Here is a 19,737-nt window from a genome sequence, read left to right as displayed (position 1 = left end):
TTAATTAATATGGTTAGGTGCTTCGTTACTACTGGAAACAACTCCGTTTGCGCATGTTGTACCTATATATAGGTCGGTACCTTACCTAGGTAGGTACCTGCCTACCTAGATATATGCTAATGCACCAAGGTACAACCGGTACTTCCCATCCCTGCCGGTACCTGACCCAAGGTACGTGGAACCTGGACGGGTTTCCCTGAATTGAGCCCGGTGGGGGGGGGACCGCCCCCCATGACAACTCGCTTCGCAGGCCGTTTGAGGATTGGCCAGGCGGTATATCGGATTCAGGAGAGAGAGAGAGGCCCTTGTCGTCCGTCTCATTTATCCAATCCTTCACCTTCGCTCTCTCTCTCTTCACCTTCACCATCACCACCACCAATCTCCCTCACCTTCATTTTTTTTCTTCGTATCGCAGTCATTCCTTACGCTGCAGAACTCTCGTTCGATCCTTCTTTCAGTCACTCCTTCTTGATTGATTAGAGCGCGAGAGAAGAAGCCCGTGTCGTCGTCGTGTAGCGAGCGTGCCGTTCATTCTCTGTTTAGCCCGACCCTTTCGCGTAATAATAGACCCTACTACCGGTCCTCCCTCGCCGCCAGCCCCGTACGTACGACAAGACTACAGCAGCGCGTGCGCCGTTGCCTCCAGTAGCCGCGACTTCTCCCCCGCCAGACTTACTACGCCCGACGCGCCCTCCCGCCACCATGCGTGCCTCCTTCGCCGTCTCCGCCGCCGTCCTGGCCTTCGTCCAGGTCGCCGCCGCCACGCCGCCGGCCTGTCTGCTGTCCGCCCTCGGGTACGCGCCCCCCCTCCCGCTCACCCTCGCCCTCGGGCAAACCCGCTGGATGATATGATAAGGGATACCGTATCCCGGTCGCGTCGGTGAAAGCTAACCAAGCCGCGTCCGCGCAGTGTCCAGGGCGACCCGACCGACTTCGAGGCCCTTTGCGGCACCCTGCAGCCCGCCATCCGCGGCAATCTGACCGAGAGCTGCCAGACCGGCGTGCTCTCCCAGGCCTACGACGCCTACTCCTCCAAGTGCCTCGAGCAGGGCGTCACCGTCTGTGAGTTAGCCTCTTTTCTACCTCCTCCTCCTCCTGGCCCTCCGCTGACCGCAGACGAACAGCCAAATTCCCCACCAGCACCTCCAGCGCCGCCTCCAGCTCCGCCACCAGCTCCCGCTCCAGCACCGTCACCGGCCCGGCTTCCTCCTCCGCCACCCCGACCCAGGACGCCGAGGTCGCCGGGAGCAGCTCCACCCCTACGTGAGTATATCCCAGTTCTTGTCACGCCTCTCTGGACGTAGCTCGCTGATAGACTCCTCTTTTTCATGTAGTGGTTCCGACGACTCCGCCACGCCCACTGGCGCCGGCCAGGCCACCGAGCCCCAGCCCTTCCTCTACGCCGCCGCCGCCCTCCTGGCCACCGGATTGACCAGCGTTCTCTTCCTGTAAATCGTTTGCTACGAGGGGACGAAGGGGCGGTATTCGCGGGTAGGGAAGAGTTGGTGGGAAGGGGCAGGGGGGGCGTTAGTAAGGAGAGATGGAGGGATAGTGGCTACTATTGGATTGCCCTGCGCCGGCTATACCCCGATCCGTCCCAGGCCAGGGATAGGCGAGTTTGAAGAGTTGCACGTCGGTTCGCAGATGGTCACGGGCAGTCCTAGTCAGGACTGAGAATCGCCAGCTATCCAGGCCCTAGTGGAGCGTGTGTAGATATTCGTACTATTGGATTATAGAGCTTTTTTGATATATATATACATATATACATATTCATATGTCGCACCGTGCGCTTTCCGTACGCCTGTTTATCCGGGAATACCCAGAATTTGCTCCCCTTTTTGGTTTAATCCAAGAGGTCCGAGTCTAAGAGCTCGGGGATCCGCTCCTCCCGGAGCAGCAGCGCCCGGTTCTCCTCCCACTTCAGCCACGCCATGCCCTGCAGGATGGAGTCGGTCAGGTCGTCGAGCTTTCGCGCCTTCGCGTCGGCCGGTAGTCCGCTCTTCGCCGCCTGGCGCGCGCGCCTCGGCCGGAATCTGTCTTGGAACCTCTCGATCGCCTCCTTCGTCTCGTCGTCGGCCGGCTGGATGATCTTGTCGGGGCTCAGCAGCCAGTTCTGGAGCACGCGCATCTTGTGCTTCTTGATGTCCTGCGACCGCATCGTCCTGCGCAGCTCCTTGAACTCGGCCTCCATCACGTCCGCTGCCGCGGCGCTGTCGTCGGCTTTCGTCGTCTTCTTCCTCGGCCGTCCTCTCTTCTTCTTGGTCCCCTCTTCTTCCGTCTCCCCTTCCTCGTTACCATCATCATCATCTGTGCTCCTTTTAGCCGAGCCCCGCCGCGCCCGCGGCGTCCGCGGCGGCAGGATCGGCTCCCAGAGGCGCGCCACCCGCTCGGGCACGACCCAGGCGATGTCGCCGGTCCACCGGCCCAACTCGCGCATCGTGCGCATCGACGCGTGCAGCATCGCCTCGAGCGTGTTGACGCGCAGCGTCCACTCCAGGATCGCCGAGGCGCCGTGCGTGCGCCACCGCTGCCGTTCCACGAGCACCTGCGTCGGCTGCAGCGGCAGCACCAGCTCGTCGCGCAGCAGCCGGTCCGCCGTCACGGCCAGCGACGTCGGGTTGAAATACTCCGCCATCTTGGCCCTAGCCCTGGCTTTGGCCCGGGTCTTGGACAAGGACTTGGCGGCAGCGGCCTCCTCGGCCTCGTCGTACCCCGCCTCCTCGAGAAGGTCCCGGTGGCGCCAGGCGTGGAGGATGACGCGCGGCGGGTAGCGCAGGGAGGCCGCCGTCAGCGGAGGCGCCGCCTTCCTCCTCCCCCTGGTTCGCTCAGGAGCCGCCGGGCTGAGAACGCTGTAGCCCAGGTTCCGTATGCCGGGGTCGATGCTCAGGATCAGGCGGTCCCGCGCGGCCAATGGCTTGGCGGGCCTCGCGGGGGCGACGCCAACGAGGTGCTCGGTGATGTCCGCTTTGGTGCCGGAGCATTGGACGCCGCACAGGAGGGCGAGCTGGACCAATTGCCTCTGCTTGAGCTTGGGCAAGAGGGTCGTCAGGTTCGACGACATCGTACGGCCCTCCGTACATACATACCTATACCTATACCTACCAACTCGAGGCGGGAGAGGGCGTTGGGGACGAGCAGGTAGGTATAGGTATGGGTGTGCTAGGCTTGTAGGACGATGGAAACGTCAGGGGAAACGACTGTGTGCTGAACGAATGACTACCTTGGCAGATCTATAGGTAAACCCGGATGGTATAATTTAGGTCGGAGGTAGGTATAGGAGGGTGTGGGAAGACGTACGAAATTTTAGTTTGTCCGGTGTGTTGATATTTTTACCGGTATCGTGACTTTTTCCTCGAAGTGGACTATGATGTAGGTAGGTAAGGGTATAACCCACCGCTACGTACCTGAGTCTAGAGGGAGGGTAGGTTTGGACCCTGGCGCTATGGAATGACGGAGGTTAGTTAAGTACCTACCTAGATACCTACCTACCTACCTAGGTAGTAGGTAGGCTAGGGGGTACCTACCACCTTATAGGCTACCTAGGAGGTAGGTAGGTGTAGGTACCTCCCACGTCTACCTTTAGAGGAGACCTAGGTACCTAAGGTAGGTACCTACCCACCTCCTACCTAGGTACCTACCTGCACCAACACCTTCCGTTGATTTGTCAAAGCTCACCCCCGTCAAACCTTACTCAGGTTGGACACTCAGGGAAGGCTCGACCTGCGTAGCGGTACGTAGCGGTACGTAGCAGTACCTAACCTCAGCGGAGGTCTGCTGGTCGGCGAGGATTAGCGCGCTCGCGCTCGTCCCTCGCCGAGGACGACCGGCCAACCCGGGGCTTAGTGATCGTCGTTGAAGCTTCGAGGTCTTCGGCTTAGCATCACTCGTTCGTCTTAGTAATCCTCCCCGTCGAATTGAATTCCAAATCGCAAATCTCAAATCGCCCATCCTCGACGAAGCACGCCTTTTCGGTCATCTTCCTCGCTCTCTGCGTGCGCAGCCGGCATCTCAGCATTATCCGAGTCGCCCTTTATGCCGCGAGGTCATCCCTATAAGACGTCATAATCCCCCCAGCTGCCCCTCCATCCCCGTTTCCCCTCCCCTCCCGCCTGATCTTCTCTCTCACCCTACATCTAGAAACCCGTCAATGCGAGCCTTCGGGTTGTTTGGTCGCATATCAGCCACCGCTACCACCGCTGCTGCTACCACTGCCGCCATATCTCGTTCCAAGACAACGGCCACGGCCACGGCCGCTTCGCGACTAGTCTCTCTCTCCAGGCACTTCTCCTCCACCCCGCCCATCATGGCCCCCATCTCGAAAGAGATCGACCTGCTCGTCATCGGCGGCGGCAGCGGTGGCCTCGGTGCCGCTCGCATGGCCAGCGGCAAGTTTGGTGCCAAGGCCATGATTGTCGAGGCCCAGCGCCTCGGCGGCACATGCGTCAATGTTGGGTAATTCGACCCCCTATCTCCGATTTCACGCATACATATATATACGTATTGCTATGGTGCTGCGAGTTCGGGCCCCAGGATAGCTAGCTAACCATTTCTCACCCGGCGCACAGCTGCGTGCCCAAGAAGGTCACCTTCAACGCCGCCGCCATCGCCGAGGCCATCCGCGACTCCAAGGCCTACGGCTTCTCGGTCGAGGAGGCCAAGCCCTTCGACTTCGGCGCCTTCAAGCGCAAGCGCGACGCCTACGTCAAGCGGCTCAACGGCATCTACGAGCGCAACCTCGCCAACGACAAGATCGAGTACGTCCACGGCCGCGCCCGCCTCCTCAGCCGGCACGAGGTCGAGATCGCCCTCGACGACGGCTCCACCGCCACCGTGCGCGCGAACCGCATCGTCGTCGCCGTCGGCGGCGAGCCCGCCAGGCCCCCCGCCGACATCCCCGGCGCCGAGCTCGGCACCGACAGCGACGGCTTCTTCGACATCGACGCCCTCCCCCGCAGGGTCGCCATCGTCGGCTCCGGCTACATCGGCGTCGAGTTCGCCGGCATGTTCAACGCCCTCGGCGTCGAGACCCACCTCTTCATCCGCCACCAGACCGTCCTGCGCGCCTTCGACCCCATGATCCAGGAGGGCGTCACCGCCGAGTACGAGCGCCTCGGCGTCCGCGTGCACAAGGAGTCGGCCCTGACCCGCGTCGAGCGCGACCCCGCCACCGGCGCGCTCACCATAGCCTACCGCGGCCCCGCCGGCGAGGCCACCCTCGACGGCGCCGACCACCTCATCTGGGCCATCGGCCGGACGCCCCTGACGCGCGGCCTCGGGCTCGAGGAGGCCGGCGTCCGCCTCGACGCCAAGGGCCACGTCGTGGTGGACGAGTTCCAGAACACGTCGGTCGACAACATCTTCGCGCTCGGCGACGTGGCGGGGCGCGTCGAGCTGACGCCGGTGGCGATCGCGGCGGGGCGGCGGCTCGCCGAGCGGCTGTACGGGGGCGCGGCGTTCGCGGCGGCGCGCATCTCGTACGAGGACGTGCCGTCGGTCGTGTTCGCGCACCCGGAGGTGGGCAGCGTCGGGCTGACGGAGCCGCAGGCGGAGGCGCGGTACGGCCGCGAGAACCTGACGGTGTACCGCACCAGCTTCACCGCCATGTACTACGCCATGATGGAGCCCGAGCACAAGGCGCCGACGCGGTACAAGGTGGTGTGCGCCGGCCCCGAGCAGCGCGTCGTCGGCCTGCACATCATGGGCCTCGGCAGCGGCGAGATGCTCCAGGGCTTCGGCGTCGCCGTCAAGATGGGCGCCACCAAGAAGGACCTCGACGCCTGCATCGCCATCCACCCCACCAGCGCCGAGGAGCTCGTCACCCTCAAGTAGGCCAGAGCCGGCCGGGCCCCGAGACGCGGGGTAGGCGCAGAGCAGATAACAATATATACCGAGAAAAAAAAAGCAAAATAGAAAGCAGCGTTGGAAAAGGAAAGAAAAAGAAAAAGAGCGTGGTTATGCGAGACCCTCCAGGCAGTTGGCTATCGGTTTATAGATCTGATACGTGGTTGTCATATCCGTCCGCATATACATACCTAGATAGAATCAAGCATGTACATGAACCAAAAAACCGGCCGTCAACCACTAATGGATAAATAACGACAATGCATGGCCCCTCAGAAGGTAGTGGCATACATCATCTACACGCAAACCTAGGTGCCTACCTACCTACCTACCTATAATCTCAAATAGCTTGAGCCAGATATTTATAGGTTTCTATGGTACGTAGTCTATTAGATTAATTATTTATCATACATGTGCAAACTGGTCCCTCTTCTTCTCATCGTCACGCACAGAAGCGGCTCTCGAAAATAGAAAAGAAAAAAAGAAAAAAAACGTGCCCTAGGTCCCCAATGTCGATAGGCTAAGACAGTAAGGATATGACCAGGCTGGTGTGGTATTCAGACATTATAATTTGACACATTTACATGATAACGCCGGCCCATGCGTTTGAAAACCGTGAACAAGTGTCTCGTGTCCTTTACATACCGAAGAGAGTGGACGCCGTTTCCCATGCATGACTAGGAATACGGTACATTTATGCAACATAGTTAAACCAAAACAGACCGCAAACGAGCAGCCGACCGGGACCGGCACGCAACCTGCTCATTCGTGCCCTGATCTCACCCGGCTCCCCCTAACCGCTCCTGATATCGCGATCCCACGGCGTATTCGGTAGCTTGAAACAACCAAATCGACTGTCCACGACGTGGGCCGGTTAACGCATTCGTCGATCCATCCATTTAGCCCAATTCAACTAGAATGAGGGCTTGTTATGTCGGAAAGATGTCGACCCCGCGTTCCCGTTCGGGCTCAACATGGCCTGGCGGTCGTCCTGCACCGACGTCAAGGAAGAGAACGAAGAGCTTAAGGATGTAGAGGTGCTGTTCATTGTCCCGTGCCGAGACATCGATAGCCCTCCCATAGATATCAGTGCGTCAGCTCGTTCAAAGACGTTCCCGTTGAAGGCGTTGGCAAACGATGCGCTCTGTGGCGTGGATGGCACGGTCGCCTGCACGGCCGGTCCGAGAGCAGCGCTTTGAGGTGTCATGGGCAATTGCATTTGGCTGACGGAGGAATTAGATTGGTAGTGGTTGGATGAGTAATGGCCGGATGGGTAGTGGCCGGATACATCATTGATATGGTTGCCGGCGTGTCGGAGAAGATATTGCCATGGAGAGGTCATGATCAGCTGGTTAGTCTCTTTGATGCTGATTTGAATGGGGCGCAATTTCGTGCGCGTGTCCAGAGGGAACGGTATTTGATCCATCGAGGCCTTCAATCGGCTCCCGAACTCGGCCCAAGAATCGATAAAACTCTTGCACAGGATCCAGAAGAGGGGGTCTGTCCTAACACCGGGTTCCTTTAATTTGATAAGTGATAGCCGATCCTTAAGGCGCTCTGTATCGTTGATCGCGATAGAGCACTTGGCGATGAGGCTCTTCCAGCAACGGATCGTCTGATCCGGAGATCGTTGATGTTCGGCGTTACGCTTACCCAACATGAACTGCTGGTTGATATTGGGGAGAATACGCATGACCAGATCTGAGGATTTTTGCAAAGACAGGAATATCCTCTCGAACGCGCGCTCGTCTGCGGTGAAGTCGGCGGCGTATCGAATGTCTGCGGTTGAGGACGTAAACGATTCTCCGGATCGGGGGGTCGCAGACGTAACCTGAGCGGTTCGTCCCGTGCCGTTGATATAGGGGACCGACACATCCGTTGAGACGCGGAGGCTGCTGGGGTTATGGACAAAGGCCCCAGGCCGTGGCCGACCAGCCAATCCAGGTCGCTCTATTGTGGGCGTCATGGAACTTTCGCGCGAGTGAGGCTTGATAGTATCGTCGAGGGCTGGTCGGTGGTATCTCTGACTGGGCGCGTGTCCAACACCATCCCCAGAGATTTCGTTGGCTGTAACACGAAGTTCCATAATACTATGGTAGAGCAACATTACCATCGTCCGAATGTAACGGGGATCGCCGTTGTCCACAATGGTATCCATATTGTCCATGAGGAGCGAACAAATATGGCTGTAGGCGTTAATCAAAGTCAGGACGGCCCTTTGGACATTCTCGTTTTCGCGAGGGGTGTAGGGCCCATTGTCAGCAACGAATTCATGCTTTTGTATCTCCTGCTCCAATTGCTCCACGTGATCGTTGGTGTTGTAGAACACAATTTCGAGACTCGACCGCTTGGAGGTACCGTCGTTCGTCAGCCTCGTAAACAGTTGTATCATTGGGTGGATCTGGAAGATTGCGTAGAGAATGCCTTTGGCGGACTCGATAACGGGGTCAAATATCCTGGATTCTCGTCGCTGTTCCGGTAGAATAGATAGACGTCGTACGTAATTCGGTCGATGGAGTAATGGTTCCGCTGGGCTGTTGGGACTGACTGCGGAGCTGGCATTCGGGTCTATGCTGCCCGTCATGGACGAGCCGTGGCTCAGCCCACGGTAATGACTAAAGCGGTTGTTCGCTTGGCCCTCATCTAAGGTACCGAGCTCGGTCCCTTTCCTGGGGACGATACCCATGCGTCGGTGTCGTTCGGACGGCCGCACCGTACTCGTTGTCTGCGATAGGGTCTCGCTGTTCGACCGTACCCTCTCATTCGGAGTCCCGATAGTTAAAGGCATTACGCCAGGTCGGCGAATGACCCCATTCTGCTGCGAGAGACCCCGGGCGTGCGACCGAGATGGTATCGGGGGTGCTCGAAGTATTGCCGGGGATCTCGGGTCCGACACGTCACTCCCATTCACTCGGATGGGGAACCGGCCGCTGACCACCCTTCGGATAGGTACTCGTGGGGTCTCTGTGCCTTCGCTAAGCTCATCTCCGCCATTCTCGCCCTCCTTCTCTCTTCCAAGCATACTCTGGGACTTCTGCCTCAGATATCTCTTTATATGCGCAGTGACAGTGACCTCCGTCATCTCGCTCTCCTTCAAGAAGCCTTCGTTGGGGGGGCTGCCGCCTTGAACCTGGAGTATCTCCTTCGGGGGGAAGAGGATATTATTTCCGTCTAGCCTTAACATCTGCAACGAGACCATGTCGGCTAGGCAAAGCGGAAGTTCCTCTATTCGATTCTTCTGCACGGCTAGTACCTTGAGCGAAGTTAATTTGGCGATCTCCGGGGGAAGGACTCGGATCTTGTTCCGTCCCATATCCAATATTTCAAGTGACTTGAGGTCGCACAGCTGGAGAACTCGTCAGATACGGACCGGGATGTATAAGGAGGCAGGCATTGGGTTTACCGATAAAGGGAACTCCCTGATCTGATTGTTCCGAACGTTCAGATAACGCAAATGCGTACACTCCGAAAACCTAGATGGTAGAGAGCTTAATTTGTTATGCGAGAGCGCGAGCCTAGAGAAGTATATTGATGTCAGCACGATGCCAGACCCTGGTATTGCCCGAAGTCGTGGTGACTGACCGTTCCAACTCGTTCTTGATTATGTCTACTACCTCATCCGGCAGTGCCTGTATATTCTTCCGGCTGAGATCGATTGTCACACCGGGCTTGAGCTCGGTGCTGACGCCGCTGGCTTCGGCAGCCTGGTTCTCGTTTTCTTGCAGAGCGCTACTCATCGCCTCCGTGGCTAGGGCGATGACCTGGGCTGCCGACAAGGGCGTGGTGGCGGACAGCATCGAACCCGAACTGTTGCTAGCCGACATGCTGAATTGCTCGGGGATCGGAGGAGGAGGAAACGTGGTGGTCGGGGGCACTCTGCGTATCCCTGGAGGCATGTTTCTTGAGGCAGAGGATTGAGGCGGGATGACGGTGGCGGCCATGCTGCCTAGGGCGACATTCATGACAAGAGGAGGTTCGGGCTGCTACGGCCGGAGGGTGTTGTCTCGTGAAGCGTACGTACGTCTCGAAATGAGATATGGGGTGCCGGTTTGATCGCTCTGAACTTCAGGGTAGCGTACCGTCGAGGCGGGTCCCTTATGACTATGTCCTAAGGTGAAGCAGAATATTGCACAGGAGAGATTGGTGAGCCCAACAAGACATGTAAGATCATGGTAATAAGACGGCGGTGCCCATGCAATCCAGCCTGTCGACGTCAGAAAAGAGACGTTTGCTGACGCGTGGGATCTGGAGCGGAGGAGAGGACGGCGTGTTTCAACGGAGTGCCTGGGAGCACCTTGGCGTCGAGTTGTTGAAAAGGGTCGGAGTTGAAACACGTTGAGTCGAGGAGAAGGGTGAGGAAGCACTGAAGTCGTCGAAGTGTGCAGAAATTTGCGAGGAATCCCCAGTTCTCGGTGCTCCAGTCTTCCAGGTCGTTAGGGGGACCGGGCGGCCAGGCGAGAAAGGTGTGCGGCGCAAGGCACCAGGGATCAAGGCCTTTGGGCTGTGGACATGTGGGGATTTTCACACAGTAGAAGGGGATTCTTTGTTCATGGCCTGGCTTAGCGATTTAGTGATGTATGAGTAGGCATTGTAGTAGCAGAGGAGGAGGAAGGGGGTCGACAGCGCCACAGGGGGCGTGGAGTTCCCATGAATGGTTTAGTACCTATACGTATACGCGGTATATGGTGTAGGTAGTACTCGTAGTAACAAGTCTAGGTAGGTAGTATGTAGGCAGGTAGTACGTAGGTAGGTAGTATGCGACTCGGACAACCATAGGAAGGCGCAAGGGTGGGTGTGACAGAGGAAAGGGGAAAGACCGTGTTGGCAAATCAAGTAATTGTGGGGGCTTTTTCTCTCTGCAGCTGCCCCCTGTCTTCTCTGTCGCGACTCGTGGAAAGAGGCTCAGAAGAGAGCGACTGACGAGGGGCGTACTTACCAGCCGCCGTTTATTTTTTTATTTTTTTTCTCTCGCCCCTTCCCCCTAAGTTCAGCTTACCGACTTACATACTTTCAATCCCCCCCTAACTCAAGGTAGAGGTAAGGTATGTGTGCATATATGTATTTCCGTATAGGAGCTTAGGAATCCCCAAAATTAGAATAGAAGAATCCATCTGGGCACGGGTTGGGTAGCTATCCATCACGTCGTAAGCACTGCGGACCGGCCGTGCCTCGAGTCTTATCCGACATGACATAACCTCACGTTCCCTGCAAGGTACATATTATTATGGCTTCTGCAGTGAGAAAAGGCACCTAATGCATTGTGCATAGGAAAAAGAAAAGAAAAAGCCAGGAACACGACAAACAGCTTACGAGGATGTTGTCGCGCCTTCGGTACCTTACAGTCGGTGGCGTGGGTGAGAGGGAAGAAGGTGCTGAGGTCTGACAGTATACTACCTCCTAATTTGCATGCGTGTATATCTGTCCGTGTACATACTATACATACCTCTCGGTGCAAGGACGTAGGCGTGTTACTGTATTGCATTACGTTTCCGTGTTGGCTCCAATTTAATCTACTAATAGCGATACCTACCAACAACAGGTGCAGGGCACGTCCCATGTTCCCACGCGACAAGCGGAGATCAATGCGACGACTAGCACTTACTGATGTACACGCTTACTTACGTTGGGTACCTCTGGTACTCGGGACGGAGTGTGGGTAGTACCTCAAGTATTGTAGCGTATGTAGGTACCTAGGTATGTACCTCACTATTTTCCGTGGTATGGGTACCTGGGTACAATACCTATGGCCGGGACGTAGCCGACCTTGGGCAACTGCCTAAACCTTGCTGCACGATGATGTGGCGGAAAGGCAAAAAGACACGGACAGAAGGCGCGACGACACGGGAGCAGAGTGGAAGAAATAAACTCAGACGGGTCTGGGGCTGGTCCTTTGAGCCCCTTCTCAGGGGCGGCGACCACAAAGTTATCACTAGTTGCTAGCTAGGATCTGACCTCATCCGGGTCTTCCCGTCTTGTCCGTAACCTAATATTTATTTTTTCGAAGATCTCGATAATGCAGAGGCCTCTCCCGGCAGCGCTCCTACTGATGTAGTACACCAACGTCCATCATTTCCAACTCGCTACATGTGACACCGGCCCAGGCACTTTGGTCGTCGGGATGGCACTGGATGGTCCCGTCGGCCTCGACCTGGATCTGGATCGCTAGCGGTATGTATGACTGACCTTGCTACGCACCGTATACCCGACTCGCCTTCATAGCCACCACACATCGATCGCACACACACACGCACACACACTGCCACAACCACCCACCACCCACCACCCAACCACGCTCTGCCATTTACATATACCTACAGGCATCCACAAAAGCACAACTTCGACCGCTGGTAGGTGGCCCATCCGTTCACAGCGTACGCACTGGGCCTGAGGTAGCGGCGTATCCGCCTTTCTCAGGGGAGCTATCTACCTAGCCCCCAGAATACACGCAAAACGTAGCGACGGCACGGATGACTATGTGATCGGCGTCAAAATGCCCGCCCTTCTCAGATCGAACTCGTTTATCTTCCCGGATCTCGACTTTACGCTCCGTCGCCAATTCAACAAGACCGGCTTCCGCCCGTTTCAACGGGAGATCATACAAGCCGCGTTGGACGGCAACGATGTCTTTGTGCAAGCTGCCACATCCTTCGGGAAGAGTTTGTGCTTCCAACTTCCAGCCGTGGTTGATCAGGGTAGTATGTACTCCTTTGTCGTCCCCGTCCCCGTCCCCGTCCCCGTGCTACCTGTAGTGTTGCTTACACCGGTCGAAACCCAGTCACCATCGTCGTATCGCCACTGCTGAGTCTCATGATGAACCAGGTGGACGGCCTTCGGGCTGCTGATATTGACGCCAGCTCGCTGAATAGCAATACACCCCCCGCGGAAAAGGATCGCATCATGAATGACCTCAAAACGGGCCACCCGCGCACCCGGTTGCTCTACGTGACTCCCGAGCTGTGCGCCCAGGACCGCTTTCGAGACAGGCTCAGGGTGGTCTACGAACAGCGAGAGCTTGCCCGCATCGCCATCGACGAGGCCCACTGCATTAGTGAATGGGGACATGACTTCCGTAAGGATTTCAAGAGATTGGCTTGGTTTCGGGAGTCCTTCCCAGATGTGCCCATTATTTGCCTGACGGCAACTGCCAACAGCCAGGTGAGAAGGGACGTACTCGCTACTCTCGGGTTGGACACGGATCCGCAGAGGCTCAAGGCATTCACCATGACTGCCCACCGACCCAACCTTCACTTCGAAATCCGGTTTACATGCGATGAGGACGACCAGCGATTAGAGGACTTTCTAAGGTGGCTTCGTAGCGTGTATCAGCGTAGAGCTGAGGATCCGCGGAAAGCTGAGCTTGCCGCCCTAGGCGAGCGCCCGGACAGCGTCCCCGGCATCATCTACACCATTTCGCGAGATGAATGCGAGAGTCTCGCCTCGCAGCTCAGACAGGAGGGCATTGGAGCTCAGCCCTTCCACGCCAAGCTGACCAAGGAAACCAAGGAGCGAGTTCTCTCCAGCTGGGTTTCCGACGAGCCTGGATATGATATAATCGTGGCTACAACCGCGTTTGGTATGGGCATCGACAAGGACAATGTTCGGTTCGTTGTGCATTGGCGGCTGCCCAAGTCTTTTGAGGGGTACTATCAAGAAGCCGGACGGGCCGGGCGCGACGGCAATGCCGCGTACTGTTTCTTATACTACAGTCGCGAAGATAGGGACAGGGTCAGCAGCCTGATTATGCGAGACCGCGCAACGTCCAACTCCAATTTTGAAGCGCGCGCTAGGAGCCTGCAGGCATTGGCTCAATACTGCGAGAGCACGAGCGCCTGTCGTCATAAGCTCATCTGCAGCTACTTTGGCGAGAATGACACCCCAGAATGCGACTATGCGTGCGATTGGCACAAGGACAGCGCCGACCTACAGCGACGGTTCATGCGTGGGCTCGCCAGCGAGGAGTGGGTCAGCACGCAGAGAGAAGAAGGGCTGTACGACGTAGATTGGGATGAATGATTTGGAGGGCCGACGCTGGGAAGAGTAGGTCCGATTCGTAGTGTGACATCTACAACCAGGCGCTGTCGAGAGCAGACCAGTATAGCGATGCTGCTGGCACCGCATGCAAGTCATTCCGAATCCCTCCAATCGGCTCAGTCGACCCCGCATATGTTTTAACAACAACCACCCACACAGCTCCCAGGAGCTCATTTGTCTGTTGAAAGCTGCTCATCATCCGGAGGCTAGCAATCCGACACTTCTGCTTTCCGTTTCTTGTTCGCTTTCTCTAACGAGGGCTCCCATTCCCGCCCCGTGCGGTCGCCAAGCTGCGTCCATATTCGAGTTTTCAGAGAGCGTGTCGTTCTAATCATGTCGGCCCCGGCGGCATCCTGCTCATCGAGCGCGTCAGCACCGCCTCCCATCTCCAACGCGCCCTCGTCCTCCTTCCCTGTCCCCGACACCCCGGTTCCCATCCCGCCCGTACTAGCTCCGAATAATGCAGCCAATTCGTCCAACACCGCGAAGTCGTCCCACCTTCCGCCGTCCCTCTCGTCCTCCTCCCCGCGCCCTCGGCAATCCCACTCCGCCTCGGCGTCGACGTCCGCCGGAAGCGCTGCGTCACCTCCGACGACCGCGTCGGCAGCTACCACATCTGGCACCGCGGGGGCTGGGGATGCCGCTCACCCGCCCCCGCCGCGAACAGCAACAACGACGCAGCGCCACATCGATGAGGCGCGCGCGGCGGTGGTGGCGTCCATGTCGAACATGCTCGACTCGGAGCTGCAGTCGCGCGCGTCGCTGCTACACGCGAACGCAGCGGCGCTAACGAAGCAGGAACGCGACGTCGAGCGGGCGACCGACGGTCTACGCCGGGAGAATGACAAGCTGCAGAAGCTAGCTCGCGACACGGAGCGTCGGATCAAGGAGCTCGGCAACGTGCAAAACTGGGCCGAGGTTCTTGAGCGCGACTTCCTCGTGCTCGAGGAGACTATGCGTCTTGTGAGGGAAGGCAGCGGAAGCGACAGCTGTAGCCAGTGCAGCAGGAGCAGCTGGTCCGGCAGCGACAGTAGACCAGGCAGTCGTCAGGGCAACACAGCAGATGGCGGTGTGCGAATGAGAAGAGGGGCTGGCGTCGTTACGGACGAGGCAATCACAGCGCTCATTAGCGAGGCCATGGCCACAGACCTACATGAAGCCCTGAGGCTCGGCCCACCGGCGCTAGAACTAGTCCTCGACGCGGGCCTACGGAGCGCGCAGCAGGCACCGACGAGCTTAGCCAAGGGCAAGGCGCCGGCCGTCGACGACAGGATGAATCTCGAAACCTATCGAGCCCCTGAGCCGTCTAGCCCGCCCAACGCGAGCACCCCCCAGCCGGAAGCGGCCGTCGAGCGAACCGCGACCGCAGATACGATAGAGAATCCGACGCGAGATCCCGACCCTTTGGCGGTGACGGGCTGAGGGATGATATGGCTGACAAACTACCTAGGTAGCTAGTTAACATACGCAGGGCGTGCGAGCGCAGTTGCGGATACGCACACTCGTACCAACGAGCGGACGCACAATCTTTGGCGGCACGGCTACGCTGCGTTCCCAACTTGTTCGCGCGGGCGGGCGGACGGGGGATTGCTGTGGGTTACTCGACGGTTTTAATTAACGCAGGTTCTGGGCACCGGGTGTATACTTTGGGTCATTCCCCGAGGGATCGTGGATCCGCGAGCAAGCGGATGGCCGGTAAGGTAAGGGATTCCTCTGCAAGGAGAGAGGAAGAGAAGGAGGGGGAGCTTCCGGTTGGGATCTCGACGAGGATATGGCAGTATGTCCGGCTACGAGGATGGTACCCCGCCCCGCACGATCTATGTATTACGACGATCAACACGTTCGATGGTGACAGAAAATGGATATTATCAAGATAGATGCAACGTAATAACGTGATAAGTTATGTATACCGGTTCTATTTCCAGATGCTACCGGCCCGTTGATATTCCAAGGGTCTTGTTTACTCGTAGATTATTTATTACTTCCACCCGTCATCTCCCAGCCGCGCCTCATCTCTTCATGTTCATAATGCAGCACTTAAAGCGTCTCCCGGGTCGTATATATACGACGCGTATCGTATAGTTTCGGTGCTTCCCCTCGCAAAAGGTTTATACCCGGGGGAAAGGGGCACGGCTCATAGGAGACCGGGGAGGATGACGTGGCGCTTCTTCTTGTACTTGTCGCCGAACTGCTTGCGGTAGGCCTTCTCCTTGCCCCAGCCCCAGGTGTACATGAAGTAGGACCCGATGGTGATGAAGAAGAGGAGGGCGGGGCTGCGGGTGACGAGAATGATGCCGGCCCAGGCGATGATCTCGAACATGTAGTTGGGGCAGGTGACGAGGCCGAAGCCGTGGCCGCGGGGGATCTTGCGGGCCGTCTCTCCCGGCTTGCGCAGGTGGGCGAGGTAGTAGTGGACGTCGAAGTTGGCGATCTCGCCGACGGCGAAGAGGGCGATGCCGAGATAGGTGACATAGTCGGCGGGGGTGAGGGAGGCGAGGAAGGGGGGGAGGACGTCGGAGAGGGGGGCGGAGAAGGGCGGGACGGGCGGCGCGACGGTGGGGACCCGGGCGGAGGGGGAGAAGGGGGCGTACACCTCGAGGGCGCCGAGGAGGCCGGCGAAGACCCAGTAGAAGAAGGAGTTGCGGAAGACGTAGGCGAAGGGCATCGTGCTGGCGGAGAACTTGTGCAGGAAGAGCGTCTCGAGCTCGCGCTTGACGAAGTGGGCCGTGATCATGGCGAAGGCGGCCTGCTGGGCGAAGGAGAGCTCGCCGGAGCTGCTGCTGCTGGGCAGCGGCACGAAGTCCTTGACGTAGGGGTAGACGGCCGGGTATATGTGCGCCCGCAGGCCGTAGAAGAGCGGGTGGAAGAGCAGAGGCCCGAGGTACTCGATCACGTACACGGAGCGCCAGTTAATCTGGGGGCCTGTCGACCGCGGCCGGTGTTAGCAAATCTGCCGCGTAGCCAGAAAGAAAAAAAAAGGGGGGGGGGGGGGGGGGGGGGGGGGCATTACCCAGGTCCTTGACCAGCAGCTCGCCATGCTTGATGACCTCGGGATGCTCGCGCAGCTGGGTGTTGCGGTCCTTGAGGGTCTTCTTGGAGACGGGGTCGAAGATGCCGATGCGATTGTGGTCCCGGACCTCGGCGGCTCGGGCGATGGCAACCTTGGCGTCCTCGACGGTAGCCTCGGCAGGCAGCTCGAGGGAGGGCGGCAGGCCCCTGAGGCCCTTCCGAGAGCGATTAGTGACTTTGAAGGTCAAGCCAGCCATGTTGAAGATAGGTAGGTATGGCACAGATCTGCTTCACGCAGCGACGACAGCCAGGCCGAGCTTTCAGTCGGGCTGCCTCTGCCACCAAAAGTTAGGTGGTGGAAGAGAGGTGAGGCAGGTAGGTAGATAGATAAGTAGGTATGTAGGTATAAGTTGGATAAGGGATGGGGGTGAGGGAGAAGGAATCCAAGACCTCCCTCTCTCTCTCTGCGTGTTGTCTAGAATTTTGTGTGGAATTTGGAATTTGTTGGGCGACTCCAAATTAAAGCCCGAAAAAGCAAGAGAGCGAGCTATTGAGAGCTACGTAACGCGTCGTCGCACATCCAATAAGACCTCGCGGAATCAATAAGGTAGATTAGGGCAGGTACATTATCACAATACTACCTCTAATCTTGGGTACTTATTGTATCGAATAGGTGCGTATACATATAAGACACCAGAGGTTGAGGTACCTTATCCGTGTACTCGAGTACTTGTAAGGTATCTGCAATATGCAGCCAATCCACATACCTACACATACAGGTACCTACGTCGGGGAGGCTAGGTTAAGTTGGGTACCTTACGGACTCTTCTCATATACCGGGCAGATACATGCATAGCGGCATAGACATAGGTACCTATGTGCCCAGGTTCGGGGTTAAGGAAGCAAGCACCTATCAGCGTGGTGTCCAATGCAGGAACGTCGCAAGGTGAGGTATCGTCGACATCGACCCTGCCTTCCACGCATAACGCATGGCAGGCCCCTGAGGCTGTACCTTGGGTACCTAACATGGCGCCTCGAATATATAGAGGTACCTCTTAGGTTACCTGAGGTGGGCAGCTTATCCCGCCTGATGTACGTGAGACAAGTATATATATGTGTGTGTGTTGTGTGTGTGTCTGTACATATGTATAGGTATGAGTAGGTACATCTAGATTGGTGGGCAACTGGCGGCATTTCTGAAGATTGGCGCTACCTTCCCCGGCCGAGCGGGCGTACGGGTACGGGTGGCGTGCGACCATGCCTACGTGCATATGCCCGGTACGGGCACGTACCTACCTACCCGACGCCACGCCCACCCGATTATGCGTTTACAGCTGCCTACCGCGCCTCTCTCCTGCGGGTTTGGGCTCGCCAAACCCCGTCTAGAGCATTCGGGAAGAAGGTATATGCAACTATCCCAGCTTGGCCCCTCGGCTGCCCCAAATCAACCCAAGTCAGACAAGAGACGGCGAACGATCCCGTCTCCCGTCCCATTCCTCCTCTTCTGGCCTCGCCTTACCCTTCGGCTTCGCCTCCGCTCCGATCCTAGCCTCGACACGGCCTCATGTCCCTATGTGAAGCCGAGTCAGTCGGACGGGACTCGATACCCCACGACTCCATGAATATCCCCGAGGCTTCTGAATATGCCTCCGCCTAATACTCCAGAGGAAGGATTGGTCTCCGCCACCCTCACCCCTCGGTCCTACATTGCCGGTGAGGCCGTCGCCGCCGCGCTAGATCTTCAGGCTCTCGAGTACGAGGGCAATGTCGACGAGAATCTCGTATGCCCCATATGCCGGGTGCCCTACGTGTCCCCCGTCATTACGAACTGCGACCACGTCTTCTGCCACAAATGCATCGTCCAATCCCACGCTCTCAATCCCGTCTGTCCCGTCGACCGGCTTCCTCTCAAGCTCGTGTCCGAGACCCGGCCCGCGCCCAGAATCATCTTCAACCAGCTGGATAATCTGCTTGTCAGGTGCCCCAACAGCTCTCGCGGCTGTAGCATGATAGTCTCGAGGTCGCTGGTCGAGAACCACGTCGCCCGCTACTGCGACAAGACGCTCGTGCTGTGCCCCCACCCGTCCTGCGATAAGACGGTAGTTCGGAAGGATGTCGGCAAGGGATGCCTTCACTATGGCGTGAAGTGCGGGTTCTGCGACCAGGTGACGCTGAAGGCGGATCTCGAAGACCACCAGAACAACGAGTGTCCGAACCGAAAGGCCATATGCACCCTGTGTAGGATCGAGTATGTAAGGTGCAAACAGGATGAGCACCTGAAGGGGTGTCCCGAGGCCCAGGCCTCCTGCAAGTTTGCCTCTTTTGGCTGCGCGCGACACCTCAGGCGTAAGCAGCTCGACGAACACGCGAGCCGGTGCGAATACAGGGTCGTCGGGCCCGTCGGAGACCAGCTGGCCGAACTTCGGGCCGAGATAGCAGCCCTCCAAGAGAGAGACCGGCTGAAGGAACGGCGAATAAAGTTCCTCGAAAACCGAGGGTTTTCAATGCCCGCACCGACCTCGCCTGAGCCGGGAGCGGACATCAGTTTACCGGAGACAAGCTCAACTAACGAGGAGAATGCGCCCTACGAATCCCGAGATCAGTATTTCTTATCGCTCTTCGAGACTATGGAGTCTAAAGTCGAACGCTTGTCTTCCGCGCTCAACGAGGTCGAGGGCCGTCTTTCCATGATGCTCTTCAACGAGAGCTCACAGATCAAGGACCAGCTCACCGAGATCCGGAGCACTATGGGCGTACTAGGCATGCACGTGAGATGGCTCATGAACTTCCGGTTGCAGGAGCGCGGCCGGATCGGAACCAACTCATCGAACATGGCAGCACCCTTCCCTACCACCC

General features: G+C 57.8%; 7 protein-coding genes across 7 annotated transcripts; 4 read left to right on the top strand and 3 right to left on the bottom strand.

The window, feature by feature from the left end:
• Nucleotides 1-280: 280 nt before the first annotated feature.
• GGS23DRAFT_572296 (uncharacterized protein) lies at nucleotides 281-1,774 on the top strand. Its single transcript, XM_051516616.1, has 4 exons — nucleotides 281-794; nucleotides 911-1,062; nucleotides 1,125-1,263; nucleotides 1,335-1,774. The coding sequence occupies exons 1-4, from the start codon at nucleotides 703-705 to the stop codon at nucleotides 1,450-1,452; spliced, it is 501 nt and encodes a 166-aa protein (XP_051371126.1). The 5' UTR covers nucleotides 281-702; the 3' UTR covers nucleotides 1,453-1,774.
• GGS23DRAFT_572295 (Ydc2-catalyt-domain-containing protein) lies at nucleotides 1,775-3,447 on the bottom strand. The gene has a single exon (XM_051516615.1). The coding sequence runs from the start codon at nucleotides 3,059-3,061 to the stop codon at nucleotides 1,844-1,846; it is 1,218 nt and encodes a 405-aa protein (XP_051371125.1). The 5' UTR covers nucleotides 3,062-3,447; the 3' UTR covers nucleotides 1,775-1,843.
• Nucleotides 3,448-4,147: 700 nt separating this feature from the next.
• GGS23DRAFT_605705 (uncharacterized protein) lies at nucleotides 4,148-5,829 on the top strand (the record flags this gene model as incomplete). Its single annotated transcript, XM_051519799.1, has 2 exons — nucleotides 4,148-4,452; nucleotides 4,566-5,829. 2 exons carry the CDS (start codon nucleotides 4,148-4,150, stop codon nucleotides 5,827-5,829), a joined length of 1,569 nt encoding a protein of 522 aa, XP_051371124.1.
• A 925-nt stretch (nucleotides 5,830-6,754) lies between these two features.
• GGS23DRAFT_597638 (putative cell morphogenesis protein Sog2) lies at nucleotides 6,755-9,782 on the bottom strand (the record flags this gene model as incomplete). The annotated part of the gene is made up of 3 exons (XM_051518651.1): nucleotides 6,755-9,187; nucleotides 9,245-9,356; nucleotides 9,424-9,782. The coding sequence occupies 3 exons, from the start codon at nucleotides 9,780-9,782 to the stop codon at nucleotides 6,755-6,757; spliced, it is 2,904 nt and encodes a 967-aa protein (XP_051371123.1).
• Nucleotides 9,783-12,331: 2,549 nt separating this feature from the next.
• GGS23DRAFT_605703 (RecQ family ATP-dependent DNA helicase) lies at nucleotides 12,332-13,854 on the top strand (the record flags this gene model as incomplete). The annotated part of the gene is made up of 2 exons (XM_051519798.1): nucleotides 12,332-12,536; nucleotides 12,617-13,854. 2 exons carry the CDS (start codon nucleotides 12,332-12,334, stop codon nucleotides 13,852-13,854), a joined length of 1,443 nt encoding a protein of 480 aa, XP_051371122.1.
• Nucleotides 13,855-14,029: 175 nt separating this feature from the next.
• GGS23DRAFT_99366 (uncharacterized protein) lies at nucleotides 14,030-15,427 on the top strand. The gene has a single exon (XM_051521447.1). It carries the CDS (start codon nucleotides 14,206-14,208, stop codon nucleotides 15,292-15,294), a length of 1,089 nt encoding a protein of 362 aa, XP_051371121.1. The 5' UTR covers nucleotides 14,030-14,205; the 3' UTR covers nucleotides 15,295-15,427.
• A 450-nt stretch (nucleotides 15,428-15,877) lies between these two features.
• On the bottom strand, nucleotides 15,878-17,445 carry GGS23DRAFT_99370 (3-oxo-5-alpha-steroid 4-dehydrogenase-domain-containing protein). Its single transcript, XM_051521448.1, has 2 exons — nucleotides 16,883-17,445; nucleotides 15,878-16,794 (listed from the first exon to the last, which is right to left on the bottom strand). The coding sequence occupies exons 1-2, from the start codon at nucleotides 17,136-17,138 to the stop codon at nucleotides 16,007-16,009; spliced, it is 1,044 nt and encodes a 347-aa protein (XP_051371120.1). The 5' UTR covers nucleotides 17,139-17,445; the 3' UTR covers nucleotides 15,878-16,006.
• Between the last annotated feature and the right edge of the window lie 2,292 nt (nucleotides 17,446-19,737).

The sequence above is a fragment of the Durotheca rogersii genome, assembly GCF_024521655.1.
Source record: "Durotheca rogersii strain YMJ 92031201 chromosome Unknown GGS23scaffold_13, whole genome shotgun sequence".
Classification (NCBI taxonomy): Eukaryota; Fungi; Ascomycota; class Sordariomycetes; order Xylariales; family Xylariaceae; genus Durotheca; species Durotheca rogersii.
Note: the sequence above shows the minus strand (reverse complement) of the source record. Positions and strands in the feature narration are given on the sequence as shown.